Source organism: Oryzias latipes, chromosome 13 (genome assembly GCF_053564925.1).
Source record: "Oryzias latipes strain Hd-rR chromosome 13, Olatipes_Hd-rR_3.1".
Taxonomy (NCBI): domain Eukaryota; kingdom Metazoa; phylum Chordata; class Actinopteri; order Beloniformes; family Adrianichthyidae; genus Oryzias; species Oryzias latipes.
Window position 1 is genome coordinate 16,887,577 of NC_136249.1, and position 25,284 is coordinate 16,912,860.

The 25,284-nt window shown below is 41.2% G+C and overlaps 1 protein-coding gene across 1 annotated transcript; it reads right to left on the reverse strand.

Moving 5' to 3' along the window:
• Positions 1 to 21,911: 21,911 nt before the first annotated feature.
• On the reverse strand, positions 21,912 to 25,075 carry LOC111948492 (uncharacterized). The gene has a single exon (XM_078956584.1). The coding sequence runs from the start codon at positions 24,942 to 24,944 to the stop codon at positions 22,968 to 22,970; it is 1,977 nt and encodes a 658-aa protein (XP_078812710.1). The 5' UTR covers positions 24,945 to 25,075; the 3' UTR covers positions 21,912 to 22,967.
• Between the last annotated feature and the right edge of the window lie 209 nt (positions 25,076 to 25,284).

Here is a 25,284-nt window from a genome sequence, read left to right on the forward strand (position 1 = left end):
CTTTGTTGCTCATCTTGTCATGGTTTTAGGTTTTTCTGCTTTTGTGTTCAAGTTGTTTTTGGTTCTGTGATGTTTTGAGTTAACTTCCTGTTTTACTTTGTAGTGTTTCCTGGTTTGTTGTAGTTTTGAGTTTTACTTTGGTCCCCATCCTTCCTGAGTGTTTCCACCTGTGTCTCGTTTGTCTGTATGTATTTAAGTCTTGTCATTCCATTCCTCCTGTGCTGGTCCATAGTTTGTAAGTCTGCTCTCCCTGTTTCGAGTCTTTCGAGTGTTTAGTGTTTCGAGTTTCTAGCCTGCCGTATGCAGTGGTTTTGGTTTTGTGTCTTTAGTTTTGTTTATTAAAGCCCCCGTTCCCCTGCAACCTCCTGCCTCCTCTCCTTCTCTGCACCTGGGTACTCCCTCATCCGCTCCCCGTGACACATCTATCATCTACCTGTTGCCTGCAGTGTCCCTTGCCAGATGCCCATTATGCCTCCCCAGCTAAGTTCTGCTGCAGGGGCCATGCTTCAGGGAAGAGCAAAGGAAGGGTGAGATCTTTGGTGGACTGATCCTGGTCATAACCCTTCTGCTGTCCTAGGCATTTTAACATTGGGAGTTGGGTCATCTAGACCCACTAGACAGTGCGCTGAACCCTTTTTCTTCACTGTCTTGTGAACTTCACTGGTGTCCATGGATTACATGAAAACTTTCCACCTTTATCCACCTTTGTCATGGTAGGGAGAACACGTCAATGCAAGGGTGGGGTCATCCAAGATAGCACAAGGGTTTAAGCTGGCTCTTTTCCTTATGTCCCTCTTCCTGCTCCTGTCTGTACTGACAGGTCCACAGTCTTGACTCTGTTATCTGCCAATCACATCTGCTCACCTGGACCTCTTTGGCTGCTGCCTGCAGACATCTCACAACGGTAGGACTTTGTTCTTGTGAGTTTCCCGCTCATTGCATAAATCAAATAGTTTAAAAAGTCAAAGAAGGTGCAACAAAATACTAAGATACATCTTTTATTACTCTTATTATAAAAGTAATTGTATTTATTTTCTATCTCTACCTCTCGGGCTGCATGGTGGTATACTGGTTAGAGCTCTGACCGCACAGTGAGAAGGCCCTGGTTCAAATCTCAGCTGGGTCCTTTTATGTGTGTAGTTTGCATGTTCTCCTGGTTCATGTGTGGGTTTTCGCCAGCTTCCTCCCACAGCCCAAAAATATTCTCCATAAGTTAGTTGGTACCACTTAACTGCTCCTAGGTGTGAGTGTTATTGTAGAACAGACTGACAACTTGTCAAGGGTGTATGTACTACGCCCTTACCCAACAGCTAGGATAGGCTTTTTTTAAATTTTATTTTGAATTTTATTTTTCAGTTTGACCTAAAACTCCAATAATTTCTGCATATATTTTTTGATTAGGTGTGAACACAAATACAGCAGAAGAGATTTGCTTTCAGCCAGGAAAAATTAACAAAAACACTTTCTCCACTTTTGGGAATTATAAATATTTACAACTGGTTGTAATTTGTTTTATTATTTCTTTTTGCTATTACTTTAGGCAGATTCAAACAAATGTCTCTCAGTTCATATTTAACGCAAGTGCATCTAAATGAGGGTCTCCTGCTCAGCATCTCTGATGGAATTAATTTGGTCCAGTTGTTCATTCGTCTCTAAATGTGTGTTTGAGAGTGATCACCTCCGGCTGTGAGAGTCCACAGAACTATGCAGAGCAGAGTCTGTTGGGAAAAAAAAGGAATGGTGGAGAAATCATCATGAAAAAGCAAACAATGATATGGAGCTGTGGAAAAAAAGAGCAATAATGTGTGATCGGAGGGTTCGATTAAGTGATGGAGCTAAGGAAGTCAGTCTGGGGTCATTTTTCAATGTTTTATGAAAGAGTGAAAGAAAAAACAGAGTAAATATGAAGGGAAAAAAATACTTAAAAAAAAACAAATATTACTTTCAGCCACAATTACAAACAACAAGTTTGTTTTCGTCAGAAATCAATTTCTATTGCTATTTTCTATTTTAACCATTGACTATGTCTGAGAACTGGACTGAGTGGCCTCTTTCTGGCATTCCAAACAGGAAGTACCCTCTGTCACCAAAAAGCCAAAATTCATAGACTTCTATAGAGAAATAAACAGCTCTTCCTCAATCCTTCTATTTGTCAGAATAACCATTCTTGTTTATTCATGTTCTTGAAAAACTTCATTTTTTAATTATATTTTGTTCTGTTGTTCAAGTTATTCAAGTTATAAACTGACCAATCAGATGCCTCAGTAAAAGGATGTGGAGCCTGCTGGCCCCCTCATACAACAATCAAAACGTTTGACAGATTTTGTCTAGTAAGCTTTCAAGTGGCAGCATCCGTAATATAAAAAAATGGTGACTGAATTGACTTCATTTGGTTGGAACAGGAAATAAACCATTTTTTATGGATGACGTTAGAATCACTCAGTCCAGTTCTCTGGTACGGTCAATGATTTTAACTTATTTGAAATCTAATTCTAAAAGTTTTTGTTCTATTCCTGAATTAAAAACAACCATTTTTTCAACAAATATCCCTGTGAAAATGGATTTAGGCTTCCATAGAGCCAGAGATGTGCATTGTTTATATGACCTTTTGCAGTGGGTTTTGTTTCGGGGACACATATAAATCCCTGTAGTTTGACTGTAGCATGAGAAGTGTCTGTAATTTGATGATTATTTTGAGTTGCTGCAGTCTTTTGTGTGTTTGACTATCAAACCTGATGCTTTTGCGGGTTTTCTTCAGAGCGCATGTTGACTAGTTCATACACAGCAGTGGAAAACCGTATAAATGGAGCAGTCAGATCCAAGCAGAGCAAGTATACCTAATCTTTTTCAGACTTGTCCCTTCAGTCAGCTCTTTTTCCAAAACACACAGAGATAAGTGTTTGAAAGGGCAGGTCAAACTGGCTTTTTACCATCACCACCCCCCAGGCCAAAGACTGAGGGGGTGAGTCTGGCATGACAGCAGGGTTAGGTGAAGTGACTCTAATCTGCTCTGCTGGCATGAGGTGGCACAGCGCCGACTTGCTGTGCCAGGAGTTGTACTGGCTGCAGCAGTGGCTGGCACACTGCTGTGTCTGCCTCGCTGCATCAGCCTCCTGTGGAGCAGCAGAGAGCTGGGAAATGGAGCCAGAGGGAAGCCAGAACCACCCCAACATGCAGTTATGGAAGTATCTGTTCAGAGAAATGTTTATACCTTCCACTGAAGATGCTGCATGTGACATGAAAATCAATTCATAGCTTTTTCATTGAGCATCTGTTTCAGTAGAATCCCCTGGAGGGCGTTAAGCCACAATTGCACCATGGACAACAGGTTTTTAGGGTCAAAATGTCATTGCTCTTTTAAAACACAGGTGTTGTGCCCTCAGATGTGCTTTTTGTGAAGAAGACAGGCCAGTACTTTATCTGAAGGATTCAGAAAGTTTTTGCACCATACAACAGTCCAGGGCGAACCCCGTCTTCACACAACACCAGTTGGTGTAGGCTCAAGCAAGCTTTTGACCAGTGGTGGACTGTGCACTACACACCTGGGCCTTCAGTAGTGCTACGACTGAATCACTTAACCCCTCATTAACCATTTTATACCTTTAAATAAACGGAATAATAATTACCCTTATGTGTTATTTAAGTGTTCACTACAATCTCTCACCTATAGCAAAAAATGTGCATGAACATTTTCTTTTCACAAGTTCACAGAGTGGTCAATGATTTGGATATTTCATTTGGGTCACCTGTGTGCCCCGTACAGATTTGACCATTTTTTACCCACAGGTAGCCCATATCCACCTGGGGGGGAAGTTAGGATTAAGGCGTAGGCTCCTTTCCTTACCTTTGCCTCAATAGCTGCGTTTACATGGGCAAAAGTAATCGGAATGAACGCCTGATCGGAAGAAAAGTGCGTCATGTAAACACGCCATTCGTAATACTCTGCCCCGATCAGACTGGTTTGGATCAAAATTTCTTTCCGATCGAGATAGGTGGGTAATGCTGATTGTTTATGCGATCGTGTAGCATGTAAACGTTTCATTCCGATTGTGTGTCACTACTTCTCTGGTTTAACGTCATGCATAGACGGTGTTTCGCTCCAGAGAAGGCTTTGGAGCTCTAACAGGACCGACCGGCTGTTACGTAGACGCCCGGGGCAAAGCGCAGACGCCTCTGCGTTCCGCCTTTGCCCCGCGGGCTCCTTGCCTCTTCCTTCGTATCTTCTCCGACACCCCTCGCGAGGGGGCGCCGGGAAGGAGCGCTTCGTGTCCCCTGACGTCTGGACCCTGTGCGGTCCGGTCTCGGCTGCCGGTGGATGGAACAAACCTTGTCTCTGAGCACAGCAGCTGGACTTAATAAGTTTTGTGTATGAGGGGCGGGGAGGATGCTTTGTTACGTGTGGGAGACTTCGGACTGCCATCCGTCCCAAAGCTCTATGTGAACGAGCAGCCGAATTCAGGAGAACCATGTCTCCAGCTCACACAGCGGCTTTGGGGCGGTGTTAGCTTTTCAAAGCAGAAATGCTGCTCAGTCCTTAGAAACCGTTAAAACAATCACGTGGATTTGTGTTTCCAGTCATGTCCTGACAAAATAAAGGCTGATGTTATTCGCACATATTCACGTGCAGCCAAGAGGCAGAATGCAGCATTCCCCACATCGATTTTATGTTCATCCAGGTAAATGTTGTTGTCAGCGCATGTTAGCCTTCACCTAAACGTTCTTCCGGCTTCGTTCTGCCACAAAAAAAGCACTGACCACACGGATTAAAAATAAAACGATGAGCAAACAGGCACTTCATAATAACCATAACAATAACAAAAGCATGTTTAGAAGATCATCTTGTATATTACGGAGCTGCTAAATATATGTATGTAGCCGCTCGGCTTGTTTACATCTGGACTCATTTCCTCTTTCGGTATTTTAGAGAGTACTGCGCATGCCCAAGTAATTTATTCCGATCGAAAGTGAGACCCATGTGATGGTTCGATCAAATCGGAAAAGGTTTTTCTGGGCCCATGTACACGGTTGAATTCTAATCCGACCATTGATCCGATCAAGATATTTTGTGCATGTAACCGCGGCTATTGTCCAGCTCCATCAGTCCCTGTGCAGTTTGAAGAGCAGGATGGACAGAAAAGCATTTATGCCAGGTATGAGTCCAGTCCCTCCTCACAAGCTTTCTTTTCCTGTTCAGAAATCTCATGTCTTCCTCTGGAACTCCACTGATATCACAGACAGTAATCCTCTTACATATCTGCTCAAATCAGCAGAGATTGATACTACAAGTACTGGTAGCTTTCTGCTCCCTCCCCCTTTTTCTTCAAACTTATTATCAAAGCCAGAAAGCAGAACACTGTCGCTGAAGAGCTCTCACCTCCACCACATGGGCCTTTTGTCTCAAAAAGGAAAAACTGTTGGTTCCTTTTTGACAACATTTTGAGAATTCAAACATTATTGAAATCCTTCTCTGGTCCACATGCTTTCATTTCATTTGAGCAGTTTACCTGACAGCTACATCAATGATGCTCCATCTGCAGCCTCTGTTATTCCTCAACTGAGCGTTGCAGAGGTTGCTGGGAAGCAGAGGGCAGACCCCATCACACAGCATGTCACTGTTCAGCTAGAGTCTTTAGAAGCGTCTTCAGTATCTGTGGGCAGTGAACTCCCTGAAATGAATTCCTGCTTAAATAAACACGCTCGTCAGTAGGAGACACGAGGGGGAACAGCTTGTCTTGCCACGGGAATGTCAATGTCTGTTTGTGGCGTATACAGGCCAAATCCACTAAACACTTGTTTGCCACCAATTCCATCAGCCAAAGATGATAACTCATATTTCAAATAAAGTGAAGACTTGCCCGTGTTGCATGAATGGAGGACCAGTGTCTGAAAAAGCTGCTTCTCTGCTAAACAAGTGGGCCTCTAGAACCAGAGTGCATGGATCTGGAACCAGAACCAGATATTTCTGTCATTACAGATAATTTTAGTTAATTTTCTGCCATGAGCAACCATGTTAATGGCTTAGAAACTTTGGTGCAGAGACAGGAGGCAGAGCTGGAAGCAGCAGAGATGAAGATGTTGCTGTTCTCTTTGGGAGTGACCAGGATGGATAGGATCAGGAATGAATCCATCAGAGGAACAGCTCATTGTAGGGCTTCAAGCCCACTGTCCTTGATAACCTTGGGATGATAATGGAAGAGAACATGACATTAGAGAGCAGGATTTTTACCAGTTGTTGCAGAACACAAAGATTGACCAGTCCACATGCTTCACAAAGACTTCTTATGATGCAATGTGGAAACTTAACTGCAGTCTAATCCCTTAGTGGTTCCCCAAAACCATCAAGACACAGCACCCAGGATATACAGATCATCCAGTAAGCAGCTGTGATAATTTATCTGGATTTGTTTGTTTTTTGAATGCTGTCAAAATCGCACTTACTCCTAAATCCTGGTTAGTTCATGTTGACAGGAATGTATGAAAAGATAATGAAGATGCAAAAAACCTGTTGCACCTAACTGTCATCTGATGAAACTGAGACGCAAGAAGATTGAAACAACTTTACTTGAATTTCCAAGAAAATGGATTTTATTAAATAAACTGATGATGGTGTGTTTGAAAGTAAAGTACTTCCTCCATACCTGCTAAAACTTCTGTAGGACTAAACTTTAATATAGATTTATACTTTGAACCAAACCAATCAAACAGTGGAAACAAACTTTTCCTGATTTAAAACTGAACTGAATCGTTTAAACTTGACACTGAAATAGCATTTCAAGTCAACTGAGAAATGTGTCATTGATCTGTTTTTTTTGTTTGTGGGATTTTTTTCTCTGAAAGATCACTATTTTGTGCAAAAACTTTGAATACCTTTCTTTATTTTTTCCACTCAAAGCCCTAAAATCATTTACAGTGAAGTGTAACGTGTGTAGCAAAAGCCCGCTGCTGACCTGTTCCAGTGCTTCAAACAAATATATCTGCAGACTATAAAATCATTCGGGAACAAACTGACAGAGGAAAAGGAAAAGGATGTGTAATCACTCTTCATTAAACAACTCTGATCATAACTGCTGTAAAAGTTTTGAACCTAATTAAGATGATACCTAATGAGATTGAGAGACTGTGTGGTCATGCGATCCTTCCCCCTTCTGACAGCATTTTGATTCCTGTCAGCCTTTAACAACTGCCATCTTCATGTCTCTTTAGAGCCGAGGATGAGCTAAAGTTGATGTGATTAAACAAATAGTATGGCAGACCTGGGGGGTATTACAGAAAGCAGGTTATGCTAGTTACCACGGTAAGTTTGAGGCTAAGGAAGCAAATAACCTCAGTTTTCGGTTCCAAAAATGGAGGTATGTTTCAGGGTAGGTCAAGTTGCCACAGCAACTCATGCCCTGAACATAACCTGGTCTGGAGCAGGTTCAGTTGAATGTTAGTTTGTTTTCAGAGAGGTGAAGCAGCATGGCGTGTCCATTTGAAGATTATTTAGTGGATGAAGAAGGTCACATAATACTTTTTCCACCGTGAGAGGGTGATAAGACCACGTTTGGATGTTGGAAAGATAAACTTTTTTACTTTGATCTAACTTAATTATTTGCTTTAGTTAAGATAAATCATTTCTTTTTTGTTAGGTCAGCTTAAAAATAACACGTAGTTTTCAGACAGTTATTTTACTTTCATTCAAATTAATTCAATTAAGTAGGTGTAACTTTGGTGCTGCAGCACCGCATGGAATCGTGGGATACCATTCCCTTTGCCTGTCTGGGCAGATTTGAGTTTAAGTGTGGCTTTTTGACCAAATGTGTTTAGTTGTTTTACTGTTTTTTGTCTAGTTATTTGTCCTGTTATGTTTAATTCCTTTCTGCACCATGAGTGAGAGGAAGGGAGAGGATGATGAGTTTATATATCACCCCTACTATTCAGTGGCATAATGTTAAAGTCAGAGAAAAGGTATATGTCATATGGTTACCTTTTGTAAATCCATTTTGTTTCATTCATTTTATTATAAAAAGGAGAATATCTGCAGGCTCAAACTTAGAGATATGAGAGTTCAAGAAGTACAATAAATTAAGATGGAAAAACTTTAATTGAATTGGAGTAATATGACATTTAGTTAGATAAATATGTAAATTTGAATTGTGAAAAAATATTCAGTTGTTACCAATTGAATTAATTCATTTAAGTTGAATAATTAACATATATATATGCGTCACAGTGAAAACAGAAACGAGATAGAACCTCATGTGTTTACTTTGTCTGTTATTTTTCTCCAAGCAGAAACTCTTTCTTTTGATGATGCAGCAGTGTTACTTTATTGATGAGGTATAATCTTTATACGCCGTCATTTAAATCTCAGACTCCGTCTCACTGAAGTATAGCGCTCTCTTTTTTTCTCCACGCGTTTCCGTAGTGACTCCGGAAATCGGCAATCCATTGAGAATGTCTTTATGTGCTTGCTGTGCACGTGCATTAACCCAGGGTTACCAAGTCGAGCCTAATTATGCTAACTCATATCCGGTCTTTTGGAACCGATATATTCAGAGTAAGCAAGTTCAGGCGGATTTCAGCCAGAGTTCAGGGTTAAAGTCAGGGCAGTTTAAACATGCTTCCTGGAATACCCCCCTGAGAAACATACGTTCTGACTTAAAAACATTCTTGACATAAACATTACCATTGCAAATAGCTAAAAAAAAAAATTCTTGAGGGAAAAACATAAAGATGTGTGTCCTTTGCTCTTCATTTTGTTCCTCCTGGACCTGAATGTCAGACTGAACGGGAGCACAAGGTCTGTAATATTCTGTCTGAAAAAGTTCTTTTGATGGAAGCAGACGTCAGACCTGACAGTAATATAAAACATCACTGACCTTAAAAAAATACAGCAGGTTTGGTTCTAACCCAAAAAGGACAACTGGATTAGAAAAAATGCACATGTGGAACTGCCAGTAATTATTGTACAGCTTGTCTGAAAACAATAAAGATGTTCTTGGCCAAGAGAGCTCTGCCAGTGTCAAAGCTATTTCTAAAAATAAAACAATTTAAACTCTCTGCAGAGAATTTAGACTACTGTTAAGAGAATTGAAGGATATGCACAAGCAGCTGTTGTCACTGTGAAAAGCATTTTTTTTAGACTCAAGACTCACAACCTGGGAAAATTTTCAAATCTCCTGACTATTCTAGTATTTCAATTCAATTCAATTTTATTTGTATAGCCCAAAATCACAACAACAGTCGTCTCGATGGGCTTTGAAGTAAAACATGAACTCAAAAGGATCATGAATACAAAGAGTTCAATAGGAAAATACTAAAATGAACTAACAAACTGACTAAGCTATACTGGCATCCCTGCCCTTAGACCCCCCTTCGCGGTAAGGAAAAACTCCCAAAAAAACCGGATTCCGGAAAAAACGAAGAAATCTCAGGGGTGCCCACATGAAGGAGGGATCCTCCCCCAGGATGGACAGGCGATGTACCAGAACTCTTAGAGAAGAATTAACTTATCTAAATCTACAACTACATATATAAAAGTCCAGCAGACGAGCTTCATCCAGCCGTGGTTGTGGGGACAGTCAAAGGCGCGAGTCGAGCCGGAGACAGGAACCACAGCCAGGAGCAGGACCAGAGACGAGGTACTCGGTCAGGTACAGAACAGAGACGAGCCAGAGATGAGCCAGAGACAGGAACCACAGCCAGGTGTAGGAGTGGAGCAAAGGCGAGGTAGACGGTCAGGAACTGGAGCACGGATGAGCCAACTGGAGTCTGGAAGCACTCCCACTTCCCAGGAGGGGAGAGGAAAAGAGGGACAATACATGAATCGCACTGCACCAAACAGAGGCATGGAGAACTAAATGATAAATTATGATCAAGAATAGAGGAGAGGAAGGGTAGAAGTAGAAAAGAAAAGAACAAAAAATGAGGTTAATGGAGTTTCTGCGTCTCTATGGTGGGGGTTGACTTATATGAGAGGCGGCCAAAGGAGAGGAAATGACAGGAAATTGGAAAAAAAAAGATCTACAATGACAAGTGGGAAAAACGGATAATGTGCTGGGGGGAAAATTAGAAGGGAAAAGCACAGCGGTGATCAAAAGAACGGTTTGTTGGAGATCGCCTCCAGGGCAAGACGGATTGAAGGAGTAAATGGAGGTTAAAAAGAGATAAATGGAGAAACACCAGCTTGTTCTAAGGGCAGATGAAGAAAAGCAGCTCATTGTTCAGTAAATACACAACCAGCCATTGATGCAGAGTGTAGAGAGACTGAGTATGACAAAGAAAAATGGTTTGGAGGAGAAAGACAGAGGAGAATATCTAAGAGAAAAAGGCAGAAAAAGACTGGAAGTTTGTGATGGAGCTGAGTTAGGCATGACTGATTCAGCTGAGGCGATGCTGAAAGGCTCCTTCATTCCAGTTGTGAGGAGATGAGAGGAGCTTGAAGGATACACTTTGATAGAAGGTGTGAAGTAAGAAAGGTGGCAGAGTTGACAGAGTGAGAGAAAGCAAAGACGGCTTACCCCGATTTTTGTCTTTTTTGAAATCGTATCTGTTGAGCTTTGCAGCTTCAGCAGCAATAAACTCAGGTTAAAAAGAAGGTGACAGAGGAAACAAAAGCTTCTTTAGCTTCTTTGCATATTTATCAGGACCAAAAAGTTAAACATCTTTCGTCAGCAAATGACTCCAAACAATTCCTCCACTAAATGTCCCCCAATCTCCAAAGCTGTGCCTCATAGTGGTGAAAGACCAACATGATGTCACATTTGACATCTTAATTATCTCTCCTATATTTAAAACAAACAAGATTATTTCCTTCTGTTGCAGCTTTTTATAAGACTTCTTTTGGTTATCAAATGAAGCTTCATTTATAAGAAAAGCAGTTTTCAAGCTTCCTTCACCTCAAAGCATGAAAATTAAAAGCATAAAAAAAGCTTTTCAAAATTAAAAATCAAGCACAACAATCCAAGTTAGGATTTTTTGGAATACTTTAATAGCATCACTTTGCTAAAACTACAATTGAAACATTTATTAAACATTAAAATCAATCCAGAAATGCACAGGAAGCCAATGCAGTGATTTTAAAACCAGTGTTCCTGCCCCCGGTCCTCGTCAGAACTCGTGGTGCAGATTATTGCAATAATTATACGCCGTCAAGTAATTTTTGAGTAAACCAGAGAGCAGGGCATTACAATAATCTAACAGAATAAAATCATGCATCAGCACATCTGTGCCCATAGGTCCTCCTCTTCCTTTGCTTTCTAGAGTTTGACATTTCACCTTTCAGATGGAGTCTGGATTCTTCCTGAAATTGGGATCATAAAAGCAAACTGTTTTCTCAAAAAAAACCAACGGCTTGAAGTATGGTCCATACATTTGAACTGTAAACCATGTTTATAACCACCAGGGAACGCATGCCAGCAGAGCACTTAAAGAACACCTGACACCATTCCCAGCATCACTGACACAAACCAGGCATCATCCCTAAATGATTAACAACATAAACATCTTAAGAGGGAAAAAAGGGAAAGTCCTTTAAGGTGCATTGGCCTTCCTTTTATCTAACCTTCTACCTTTCATTTTATCCTGCCTTCCATTATTGTCCTGTCCAGGTTCTGGCTTGGCTCAGTGCCAAGGAGCAAGTGGGGATAAGCATCTGAAGGGGCAAAGAATGGAGATGGAGGAGTGACTGCAACAGGAGTGGAGGTAAACGGTGCAGGAGCATTGATTTGCAATTCTAATGAAGCCTGCTTACAGTGAATTACACAGCGACACACTCTGGCTTAAGTGTGCATAAATAATCCCAAGCAGCTCTGCTCAGTAATGGATGGTCCTTCAGTAACAAAGTTAGTGAGGCGCTCCACTGTTGGAACAACGTAAACATTAAAGCACTTAAGCATTAAAATGAAAAGTGCCATAGTGGATTACGTCTGTGTCAGGTAGCAGGGACCTGTTTGGTTTTGTTGATCTGCTCCACTGGCGCTAATCACACCAGGTGGGAACAATTGAGAGAACAAGCAAAGCAGCTGATTGTTGTCAGTGGGAGCATATAAAAGTGCTCAGAAACATTTGACCAGAGAGAAAAGCAGAAGCTTTGTATTGTTCAGTAAGAAAACATCTTGCCTGTGAAGATACAGCTGGTAAGAGTCAGACATTTATTTTGGCTGTAGTAATGTATAAATTGTTTGATTGACTAGAATTATCTGCTCTTTATATTTATGCTTTGAAAATTGTATTAATTGTGATAATTGTTATGGTAATCACCAGATTTTCACTTGTGTTTGAAGGTTTTTCAGCTGGTTGTTCACATGACCTCAAAAAAATAAAAGAGAGGAAAAGAGAAACAATCTGAGTGGAATCCTGCTTCATCTTTCTGAAAAGCAAGGTAGAACCCCTTTCAAGTGCAGGGGACGCAAACAATTCTGGAGCACTTGGCACTGAAAAACCACCACTTCACTATGCAAGTATTTTGCAGCTAAACTCAAGTCCTGCCCTCGACTCAACTTAAAATGGCTGAGTCATTCTCTATTGAGAAACTGAAAGTGATCAGAACTACAGCAAAAAGACAATTCACAAAGACTGTAAACCGTGTGCAAAGAGCATATGCTGAACTGACAGCAGAAGAATTGCAGGATTTCTATTTCAAACTGATTTCAGATGCTAACAAATTGATTGACACCAATGATGATATTGAAGCAGAATGGCTTGCAGAAGCTGAAGGCACTAAAGACCCAAGGTTAACTCCTGATCAAAGAGCTGACCTGGGAAAAACAGTTGAAGAGTGTGAAGGAAAACTAAAAGAAGCCAAAGGACTACTTTAAGGAAGACTCTGGGTGGACTTTGGAGAACCAGAGATAAACATTGCATTGGAAAATGCAGAAAGAGGACTAAATAAAGTATCAACTGCCCAACCTACCATCAGTAAAGATTCCTATGATTTCATGTTGAACCACCTTGAAAGGCTAATGAAAACAGCAAAGATGACCTTTGGGAAATGGCAACGCTGGGTCCCTCAACCAGAGGGTCGAGACATTACTGAAAGACTTAGAGTACTAGAGCGTCAATTTCCTGATCTTGTCTCCAAAACAGTAGATTTTATTCAAGCCAAAGTTATAGAAGATGAAAGAAGAGCCTCTGTTCTTTCAACTCAAGCACTTTCATTTACAACTCCGCTTATCAAGTTGAAGCCTATGTCTTTGCCAAAGTTTTCAGGAAACAAACGGGACTTTTATCGTTGGTGGAAAGATTGGGAGGCTCTACAGACACAAGGAGAACCATCGGGCTCACAAGAGATTCGTAAGTTTCAGCTACTTGATAGCATAGATGACAGGATTGTTAAAGACTTGGGTCTAACTTCTCACAAGACTGCAGATGACATCTTCCGTGTTCTAAAAAACCGTTTTGGCAACCGTGCAACCATTGCCATGGAAATTGTGAAAGCGGTTCAAAAATTGTCACCCATTAGGGGCCAAGAGCCAAGGGAGATAATAAATTTGATCCAGACTGTTGAAAAATCTTTGACTGACCTTCAAGATCTTGGTGACACAGGAGCATTAAAAAACCCCCTGATGACAAAGACCATTGAAAGCAAGTTACCAGACATTTTGAAAAAGGAGTGGCTAATGTACGTTTCTGATAAATCCGATGATGAAACATCTGAAAATCGCTTTGATTTTTTGTTACGGTTCTTGAAAGGACAAGAGAACATTTATGAACAGTTGGAACAACTTCAAGGGGACGACATCAAACCAGAGTCAAGACAAGCCAGAACAAGAGTGGCCAACAGTATGCCCAATTGTGGAGTGTGCGGTGATCCAAGGCATGCTCTAAAACTTTATCTCTGCAAGAAGTTCAAGTTTTTGAATTCAACAGACCGGGAAAAGGCAGTAAATAGAGTAGGAGCTTGCAGCAGGTGTTTAGAAGTGCATGACAAAAGCATCTTGTGTACCTCTGAATTTCTGTGTAGGAAACCGGAATGTAACATTTGTCCAGGCCACCATTATTATCTTTGTCCGAAAACTGGAGTCCTACCACAGGCAAGCAAAGACACATCAACAAGTGGTAAAAACACAGAAGCACAAGAAGAGTTCTGTCTAAACTCTCACCTGAACTCGCTCAGCAGTGTAAAAATGCCTTCTGCAACGTCGTATCCGGAACAATGAATACCACAACAAACAAAGATGGTTTACATGATGATAGAGACCCGAAAGATATACCAGTCATCATGATGATTTTGGAAGTGACAACAAATAGTGGACAGAAGATTGGTACACTTATTGATCTAGCATCTGATACCAACTACATCACCCACGCAGCTGCGCAAAGATTAAATCTGAAGAGTGAAAATGTCACCCTTGTTGTACATGGAGTTGGTGGAATGTATATCTCAGTAGAAACAAAAAGATATTGGTTAAAAGTCAGAATTCGTACACCACAAGATACCTTCAAATCCCACCAGCTCTTGTGTTATGGACTTCAAACTATTGCAGACATAGAACAACATATCTCAGCAAGACAGCTTTCCAAATTTTTTCCAAAGGTCAAACTGGATGAACTCAAAAGACCTAGAAGTATAGACTTACTCATCAGTCATAAAGAAGGCAGGCTCGCCCCCCAAAGGATTCAATCAATTGGTGACCTAGTACTATGGGATGGACCTTTAGGAAAGACTGTTGGTGGCACCCACCCTGAACTGTTTGAAGAACTTGCGTTGAAAACCCACATGTCAAAAACTCACTTTGCACGCTCGATGAGGTCAGCTGCTGAAAGGTACGAAGAGCTCAGAGATGGCTTTGGAGGCCACGCTGCCAGAAGTTCCTGCTGTACCCAAAGGTGTGATTTCCTAAGATGGTGGAGATGGGACAGCATTGGAGCAGCATGTGATCCAAAGTGCGGAGGGTGTCAGTGTGGTAACTGCCAGCCAGGTGGTAAGGATATGACTCTTGCAGAGGAGAGAGAGTTGGAAGTTGTGAAAAATGGTCTGACCTATGTGTTAAATGATGACCACAGCAACGAACCACACTGGCACAGCAGCTATCCTTGGTTGGTAGATCCTACAACACTTCCAAACAACAGAAAAGGGGTTGAAGCCACATTCCTAAAGACAGAAAAGCAACTCTCTAAAGATCCAAAATGGAAAGCTACCTACAGAGAACAAGTTCATGAAATGATTGCCCGAAGAGCTGCAGTCAAAATATCCAGTGATGAGCTCCTTTCCTGGTCTGGTCCTGTGTGGTATATTAGTCACCTGGTTGCTCCAAATCCACATTCTGTAACAACTCCAGTGAGGCTTGTATGGAACAGCAGTCAGAAGTTTAGAGGTTCAAGTTTAAATGACCTGCTAATGAAAGGCCCGGATGTGTTGAATCCAATCCGTGGTGTAATCCTTCGGTTCAGAAGTGGGAAGTTTGCTGCTCTTGGTGATATAAAAAAGATGTATAACTCAGTCTGGCTCGAAGAAAGAGAAAAACACTTGCATCGTTTCCTCTGGCGTGACTCAAGAGAACAAGAAATCGAGGAGTATGCAGTTACCAGGGTCAACATTGGTGACAAACCAGCAGGTTGCATTGCTCAGCTGGCCATGAGAGAAACAGCTAACCTCCCTATGTTCAATCATTTCAAAGAAGAACGGCGTATCCTTCAAGAGGATACCTATGTAGATGATATACTTACCTCCCACAATGATCTGAGTGAGTTATACACAATCACAACAAATGTGGAGAACATTCTTAAAGCTGGCGGGTTCCACCTTAAGCCTTGGGTGATATCTGGTCAAAACAGAGGAAGAGAAATGGATGTAAAGAAGGTGCCCAAGGCAATGATTTTACCCAACCAAATGAGCGAGGATGAGAACAAAGCCCTTGGCTACGGTTATGATGTAGACAACGACACATTACACGTCATGGTAGCCATCAACTTTTCTAAAAAGAAGAAAAAGATGCGTCTTGGTCAAGATCTCTCAGAAGAACAGGTCAAGGACGGTACACCAGATCCCCTCACAAGACGAGTGCTCCTAAGCCAGATAGCAACATTGTATGATCCTGCTGGTCTGGCCGTACCAGTTAAACAAAAAGGTGCCATCTTGGTACGGCATGCATTTCAGGAAGCTAAAACATCATCAACATATGCAAAAGACACTTGGGATACAGCCTTGTCTTGTAACATCAGAGAAGAGGCAATCCATATTTTTAAAGAATATACTAAGTTGGCTCATGTGACATTTCCCAGGGCACTGACCCCCACTGATGCCCTGCAAGACACTTGTGCTATTACCTTTTCTGATGGAAGTGAGCAAGCTTATGGAGCTGTTATGTATTTGAGATGGATCAGTCCACAAAGACCAGTGGTGAGATTAGTAGAAGCAAAGGCAAAGTTAACCCCCTTTGACCACAAAGGAGAAGCAGTCAAGGCTGAGGTTTGTGGCGCAGTCTTTGCAGCCCGACTGAAAAAATATTTTGTACAGAACTGCAATATAAACATCAGGCGGTTTTACCACATCATCGACAGCCAGACGGTTCTCGGTGCCATTCAGAGGGAAAGCTATGGCTTCAAGACCTTTTTTGCCAACAGGATAGGAGAGATACAAGAAACAACAAATGTTGAAGATTGGTGGTGGATTCAAGGACACCAAAACATTTCTGACATTCTCACTCGTGGAGCAGACTCTGACAACCTGAAAGAAGAATCAGAATGGCAAAGAGGTCCACCATTTTTGTACCTACCAGAAGAGGAGTGGCCCTTAAAATCAGCTAGAGATGTGGCGACTGAAGCTAAAGAAGAAATTACCAAGCTACAAAAGAAAGCATATGTCACGGCTCTATTGACAAGAGCTCAAACCAAAGCAAGGCAAGATTCAAAACTCGGAAAAAGTCAGAATCAAGTTGTACAAAGGCCTCCATCAACTGCAGGACGTCTAATTGAGATGCATCGATTCAGTAGTCTAAATCGATTGGTCTGTGCAACTGCGCTGTTATGGAGGGCAGCCAAAAGATTTCTGGAACTGATACGGCCCCTGGATGGCTCAAAGTGGGAGGCTGTTACTTCTGTTGGGACCATCACTGTACAGGAAAGAAAGGATGCACTAAGAGACCTAATGTTAACTGCTCAAGATGGATACTCATTCTCCAGTTCAACAACCAATCGACTTGTGGCTTTCAGGGATAAAAATTCTGGACTACTGCTTTGTGGTGGCAGAATCCAAGCATTTGAAGAAGACAAAGTTGCTGTACCACTCCTGCCAAATGGTGCTTGGTTATCCACTCTCATAGCAAGAGATGCTCACAAAGACGGCCATGTTGGTGTTGCTGCTACCCTTCTGAAGATGAGGAAGCAAGCATGGGTGATTAGAGGAAGAAGACTAGCTCAAAAAGCTGTTGATTCTTGTTGTATGTGCAGAAAGCTTAGAGCAAAAAGGTGCCAACAAGTGATGGGTGATTTACCCATAGAGAGGACTGGTGAAACCGCCCCTTTTGCATTCACATCCACAGACCTTTTTGGCCCTTATATGGTCAAAGATGACATTAAAAAAAGAACAACCATGAAGGTCTGGGGGGTTGTGTTCTGCTGTATGGCAAGCCGTGCAATCCATGCAGAGCTAGTAAATTCTATGTCAACGGAGAGTTTCCTAATGGCATTCCAAAGATTCACAGCGATTCGGGGGCATCCAAAGAAAATGTGGTCTGACCCAGGAACAAACTTTGTAGGTGCAAAGTCAGTCCTCGAAGAAATAAACTCCTACTTAGACAGTTTGGATAAACCAGCAATTGAGAGACTGGCAGCCAAGAATGGAACAATTTTCTTGTGGAAATTGCACCCAGCAGACTCCCCCCACCGCAACGGCGCTGCTGAAGCGGCTGTGAAGATCTTAAAACGGGCTCTGCAGTCCCTTGGAGCAGAGTCAAATTTAAGCTTCAGTGAATTCTACACAACCCTTCAGTTAGCAGCCAATTTAGCAAATGATCGCCCAATTGATGCACAAGTGCAAAGCAGAGAGGAGAACATTCTTTACATCACACCTAACTCTCTCCTTCACGGTAGATCCTTTCTGAGTAGTGATATAAGAACATTTGACTTCAACAACTACCCGTATAAAAGATTCATTGAGATGCAGAAACAAGTATCAAAGTTTTGGAGGACCTGGAGTCAACTGGCGGGCCCCAATCTCTTCATTCGAAGTAAGTGGCACACAACTCAAAGGAATGTCGCTGTGGGAGACATTGTTTGGGTGTGTGATCAAAATGCTTTGCGAGGACAGTTCAAGTTGGGCAGAGTTATCAAAACGAACCCAGACTCTAAAGGTGTGGTCAGAGACGTCCTTGTTAAAACAGTCCCAAGTTCTGTGACATCAAGACTAAAGCCTGACAAACACTCATCAGAGACCCTAGAAGGGTCCGGCCTTTCCACAACATTACGGAGAGATGTCAGGCGCCTAGTGATACTTCTACCAATTGAGGAACAAAAGACCCACTCCCACCTTGCCTAAGTTGACGATCTCTTTCAGGATTTTACAGAGATCGAGTGGGAGGTGTTGCGGTAAACTCAGGGACCTGTTTGGTTTTGTTGATCTGCTCCACTGGCGCTAATCACACCAGGTGGGAACAATTGAGAGAACAAGCAAAGCAGCTGATTGTTGTCAGTGGGAGCATATAAAAGTGCTCAGAAACATTTGACCAGAGAGAAAAGCAGAAGCTTTGTATTGTTCAGTAAGAAAACATCTTGCCTGTGAAGATACAGCTGGTAAGAGTCAGACATTTATTTTGGCTGTAGTAATGTATAAATTGTTTGATTGACTAGAATTATCTGCTCTTTATATTTATGCTTTGAAAATTGTATTAATTGTGATAATTGTTATGGTAATCACCAGATTTTCACTTGTGTTTGAAGGTTTTTCAGCTGGTTGTTCACATGACCTCAAAAAAATAAAAGAGAGGAAAAGAGAAACAATCTGAGTGGAATCCTGCTTCATCTTTCTGAAAAGCAAGGTAGAACCCCTTTCAAGTGCAGGGGACGCAAACAATTCTGGAGCACTTGACACAGAGTTTGGTGGATCTGTTAGTGGTTCTAGGTTGAGTTGCCCTGTTCACTTGGCAGGAATGGACGCCGGTTGGATTAACCGGCTGCTGTTGACCGGTGTTGAAATCACTTTGTGGAGTTTGCATGTTCTCCTCATGCAAGTGTGGGTATTCTCCAGGGGAGGAAACCTGCAGCCTCTGCATCTGTTGCTAACCGCGTTAGCACCTCCAGCCACGCCACCAGCCAAAATCAAGTCCGGACCTCGTCTAAGCCAAGCCATCATCATCCACGGAGAAACAATAAATCTTTACTCACCGACAACTCACCTGTCATTACTCTGGGTTCCAGCGCCTGTGTTCGCTCCGCCTGAAAATCATGACAAACAGGTGGGTTTGTGATCAAATTGTCATTATGATTTAAGAATGGATGTGTATCCATAACAACTGTAAATTATTATAAAAACACCCCCAGTAGTGACTACAGACTGTAATTGCTTTTTCCCTTTTACTTATAAGGGAATCCATCCTGAACCGGTTAGTGAGCTGGTGGGTGTGAGGTCCACACTGTACAAGGCATATACAGATGATTCATTTAACTTTTTGTTTCTTTGTGACAGTAAGTTAAGTTGTTTCTTCTAATCTTATGACTAACCAAATTATGGTTATTGCAGATATAATGAATAAAATTTAAATGTAGTTATGCACTCATGTCTTACTTTTTTTGTGTGACCAATAATTTTGTGTTTCTCTTGTGTAGGACCACAGCCAGATCCATATATGATGGCATCTGGAAGCAGATTATGCCAGGCGCAGCCCCAACCTCTCATGGCTGTGTTGAATGGGGTTTCTGAGATGGAATGAAAGAGAACTTGTATATATATTATGGCAAATACATGAATGCATACCTTAAATTACACTTATCTTGTCTTTAACAATCAGTTCAGCCTTCTGTCTTACTGTTGACGATCAGTAATGTTGTTTTTTATTGTAAATCTTTGATGTTATTTGAGTTGTTATTAATCAGTTGTTACGCATACTAAAAAATTAAATGAGGCACAATTTTGACCAAAATTGTTTTTGTTCATCTAATTTTTTTGTGAAGTCATAGTCACATTACAACAGAAAAATATAAAGAATATAACAATTATATTTAATTAGATTTTAAGAATATGTGGGAACACTAAATTTTTCCATACTATTTGCACATTATTCATTGTTTACATACCAAACATAATTCACTCTTCAAAACAAAAAGGTCCTTGATAATTTGCCAAAACACGGCAGTTAAGCCAGATCTGATTCACACTGCCCATCAGTGTGAGCGGCACGGGAGAGTCCCGGATGTGAAAGGACTTTATCCTACTGATCATACTTTCCACCATAATTCTGAGGCGGGTAATGGCTTGGGTTTGTTCCGTTTCCTCCTTGCTGAACTGAGCTGAAAGCTTAAAAGGTGGAATGAAGAGCTTAGATCCAATGTCAGTAAGGAGGTCTTGAACGAGGAACTCTTTGTCCGCCATAACATCGTCTCCTGGCTCCAGCAAAGGAGATTGGCTTCTAAGTCATGGATGTAATCAAAAGCCTCATCCAGAGCACCTGTGAAGATAAAGAAATTAAAAACTAGTCTTAACATATTTTTGCTACCTTTCAACACAACAGAGTAATGTTTCGAAAAGTATGTTAAGTATTTAATTGCAAATACATTTTATTTATTTTAAGGAAAACACAAAATGACAAAATACTCAAAATTAATTAAATACATGTAATTCAAATAGGGGAGAGCATAAACAGCTTTTATTATAAACATTAATTTGTTCAGGTAGAAATGCATTTATCCAATAACGGTACACATAGTTGACTAATGTTTACAAAACACATTATGAACAACCTTACCTGCAGTTGGGTGTGTCACGTGGTCGTGATCCATCTTTACTGCCTTAGCTTAGCCACCATGTCGCAATCTTCACAGCATAGCTGCATAGCCTGACGTTTGAGGTTCTGTCATATACTGACTGCCTTCTCAAAGGAGCAGTAAAGTTGTTCCAAGGGAATAGGCTCGGGACAACACCACTGTTCAGGCGACGAACGACGCAGCCGCACCACAATCCGGAGCAAAGTGCCGGCAGCAGACGGTGCTACCTGTATTTACATTAAAACTATGCTCTTCCTCTCTTCGGATCGCCTGTATCCATTTGGGTTTCAGGTTTGGATCCACAGGAAAATAATGAAATGAAAGGTAGGGCTGTTTTCGGTTGGTAGACGAACAGCCTGGAACACTAAAAAAACTGCAACTCCTTGACTCTGCAATTTTTCATATATGCTAACAGGAAGTTGTTTTACACTTCGTTGACGTATTTCCGGTCGAAAAATGCGGAAGTGTGAAAAAGGTCTATTGATAAAGAACAAGGAGCAAACCGCCTTCAACTGTCACCCGAACCACGATGCATCAGTTCCTCATCAGTTGGCATAGGGAGGAGTGATTTTGTGTCTTTTTGCCAGGTTGGACTCAACCAGGGTTCATGGGTATAGCCCCGGCCAGCAGGCCCTCATCTGCGAACCCCGGCCTGGCCAAGCCTGGCCTGACTGCAACCTGTGTTGCAACTGGACCTTGTTCTTTCTGACTCAGTTGAGGGATTCTGAACCGCTCTTAGTCTGACTCGTCACCTAGAGCCTGTCTGTCGTGGGACACCATGCCATTGGCATTAGCCCTGGACAGATTAGCTTCTAGGATCACTCGAGTGCACAAACCCCTCCACCACGTTAAGGTGGCGGTTCACAGAGGGGATAAATTTAGTGTGTTGCACTTATTTCCTTTTCAACTTTTTTCATGTTTTCTTTTTTTTTGAATGAAATTAATTTAAATAAAAATATACAGTCAACTTATTACAAATTTTACAGGAATTGTATTTTTGGTTAGGTGGGGGGAACTGAAGTGCTCATAGAAAACCCACACAAATACACTTATTAGTGTGTCACCCTTATTTTTTACATTTTAAGTCTGGCCAGATTTCATATAATCAATAAATCACATCTATTTTTTATTCTTTGCGTTTTTTTGTGTTCAACCACCAGAAAGAATTGCAACATTTTTTTTCTCCAATTCACAAATTTTAACTAATAATAATCCTAAAGACACTACATTCAGGTTGGGTGGGGGGAACTGAAGTGCTCAGAGAAAACCCACACAAACACACTTATTAGTGTGTCGCCCTTTTTTTTTTTTACATTTTAGGTCTGGCCAGATTTTATATAATTAATAAATCACATCTGTTTTTTATTCTTTGCGTTTTTTGTCTTCAACCAGCAGACAGAATTGCAACATTTTTTCTCTCCAATTTACAACTTTTGACTAATAATAATCCTAAAGACACTACATTCAGGTTGGGTGGGGGGAACTGAAGTGCTCAGAGAAAACCCACACAAACACACTTATTAGTGTGTCGCCCTTTTTTTTAAACACCTAAATGGATTTCGACAAATTAATTAACCCCTTTTTCATGTGTGTGTGTGTTGTGTTTGCATTTGTCCAGTAGGGGGGAGGCAGGTATTTTAAAAATGTGTACCCCCCCTGAGGTCCCCCCCTAACAAGTGACATTGCTTGTTAGAGAGGCGACTTGATTGGGTGGGGTATGGGGAGGTTACTCTATGTTAACCCCCCTCCTCCACCAAACACATGCATTCAACAACACACATATTTATAAACCATATCCCAAGATAGCACAAGGATTATGTACCAATTAAAAACATTTCCATTTTTATTAGATTATTTTTCATCCCATTTTTTATTTTTATTTTTTATATTTCTGCCATTTTGTGTCCTATGTACTAAATAAAAGCTTTTCCCAATTTTTTACCCCATTTCTGTTTTTTTTTCCCATTCACCCTATTTTAAACATTAGTTTCTGCCTTTTTGTGTCCTACTATGTACTAAATAAAGGCTTTTCCCAATATTTACTCCACTTCACAAAGTTCATTTTGCTACTGCTTTAGTTCTGAAACTTTATCCTGATGTTGCTTCTTCTTGTCTTCAAGTTGGGACTTTTCTTCAGAGATTCTGTTTACTTCATCTCTGAGCTCTTTTAGTTCCTGGTCCTTCCTCTGGAGATCTTGGATTTCTTTCTCCAGAGCAGCATTGCTCCCTTTATGAGCCATGATCTGAACTTGAATGTCTTGGAGTTCCTTATAGAGACGCTCATATTTTTCTTCTGCCTTCAATTTGTCCTCCTTTGCTTTTAAAATTCTTGTCTCCACATCTTTGAACTCTGAAAGCTTCCCCTTCAGAAAATCAACCTCCTCCAGAGCTTGACTGTTGTAAGCTTCTGCCTCCTCAGCTTCTGCTTTTATTTCATTGTATTCAAACTCCAATGTTTGACGGTGTTTGAGAAGATCAGTCAGCATGGTTTTTTTGTCTTTGAGCTCCTTTGTTTGCTGTTGAAGAGGTCCCAGTTTGCTCAGTAACTTGTTGTATTGCACAGCCACTTCACAAAGTTCTTTTTTCTGCTGTTTCAGTTCTGAAACTTTATCCTGAAGCTGCTTCTTTTTGTCTTCAAGTTGGGACTTTTCTTCAGAGATTCTGTTTACTACATCTCTGAGCTCTATTAGTTCTTGTTCTTCTCTCTGGAGATCTTGGATTTCTTTCTCCAGAGCAGCATTGCTCCCTTTATGAGCCATGATCTGAACTGTAACGTCTTGGAGTTCCTTATAGAGACGCTCATATTTTTCTTCTGCCTTCAATTTGTCCTCCTTTACTTTTAAAATTCTTGTCTCCACATCTTTGAACTCTGAAAGCTTCCCCTTCAGAAAATCAACCTCCTCCAGAGCTTGACTGTTGTAAGCTTCTGCCTCCTCAGCTTCTGCTTTTATTTCATTGTATTCAAACTCCAATGTTTGACGGTGTTCGAGAAGATCAGTCAGCATGGTTTTTTCGTCTTCGAGCTCCTTTGTTTGCTGTTGAAGAGGTCCCAGTTTGCTCAGTAGCTTGTTGTATTGCACAGCCACTTCACAAAGTTCTTTTTTCTGCTGTTTTAGTTCTGAAACTTTATCCTGAAGCTGCTTCTTTTTGCCTTCAAGTTGGGACTTTTCTTCAGAGATTCTGTTTACTTCATCTCTGAGCTCTTTTAGTTCCTGGTCCTTCCTCTGGAGATCTTGGATTTCTTTCTCCAGAGCAGCAGTACTGTCTTTATGAGCCATGATCTGAACTTGAATGTCTTGGAGTTCCTTATAGAGACGCTCATATTTTTCTTCTGCCTTCAATTTGTCCTCCTTTACTTTTAAAATTCTTGTCTCCACATCTTCGAGCTCTGAAAGCTTCCCCTTCAGAAAATCAACCTCCTCGAGAGCTTGACTGTTGTAAGCTTCTGCCTCCTCAGCTTCTGCTTTTATTTCATTGTATTCAAACTCCAATGTTTGACGGTGTTTGAGAAGATCAGTCAGCACGGTTTTTTCGTCTTCGAGCTCCTTTGTTTGCTGTTGAAGAGGTCCCAGTTTGCTCAGTAACTTGTTGTATTGCACAGCCACTTCACAAAGTTCTTTTTTCTGCTGTTTCAGTTCTGAAACTTTATCCTGAAGCTGCTTCTTTTTGTCTTCAAGTTGGGACTTTTCTTCAGAGATTCTGTTAACTTCATCTCTGAGCTCTATTAGTTCTTGTTCTTCTCTCTGGAGATCTTGGATTTCTTTCTCTAGAGCAGCATTGCTCCCTTTATGAGCCATGATCTGAACTGTAACGTCTTGGAGTTCCTTATAGAGACGCTCATATTTTTCTTCTGCCTTCAATTTGTCCTCCTTTACTTTTAAAATTCTTGTCTCCACATCTTTGAACTCTGAAAGCTTCCCCTTCAGAAAATCAACCTCCTCCAGAGCTTGACTGTTGTAAGCTTCTGCCTCCTCAGCTTCTGCTTTTATTTCATTGTATTCAAACTCCAATGTTTGACGGTGTTTGAGAAGATCAGTCAGCATGGTTTTTTCGTCTTTGAGCTCCTTTGTTTGCTGTTGAAGAGGTCCCAGTTTGCTCAGTAACTTGTTGTATTGTACAGCCACTTCACAAAGTTCCTTTTGCTGCTGTTTTAGTTTTGTAACCTCAGTCTTTGCCTTTGAATTTTTCTCCTTTTCAACATTCAGTTTTTCCTGCACCTCATCCATGTTTGAAACCTTGAGCTGCAGCTCGGCAACTTCTATGTTTAGGGGGAGGAATGTTGTCATCAAGTCATCAGTTTGTGCTTGCATCTCCTTATATTCAGACTCCAACGCTTCACGGTGTTGCAGTTCATCTGCCAGTGCATGTCTCTCTGCTGTGAAG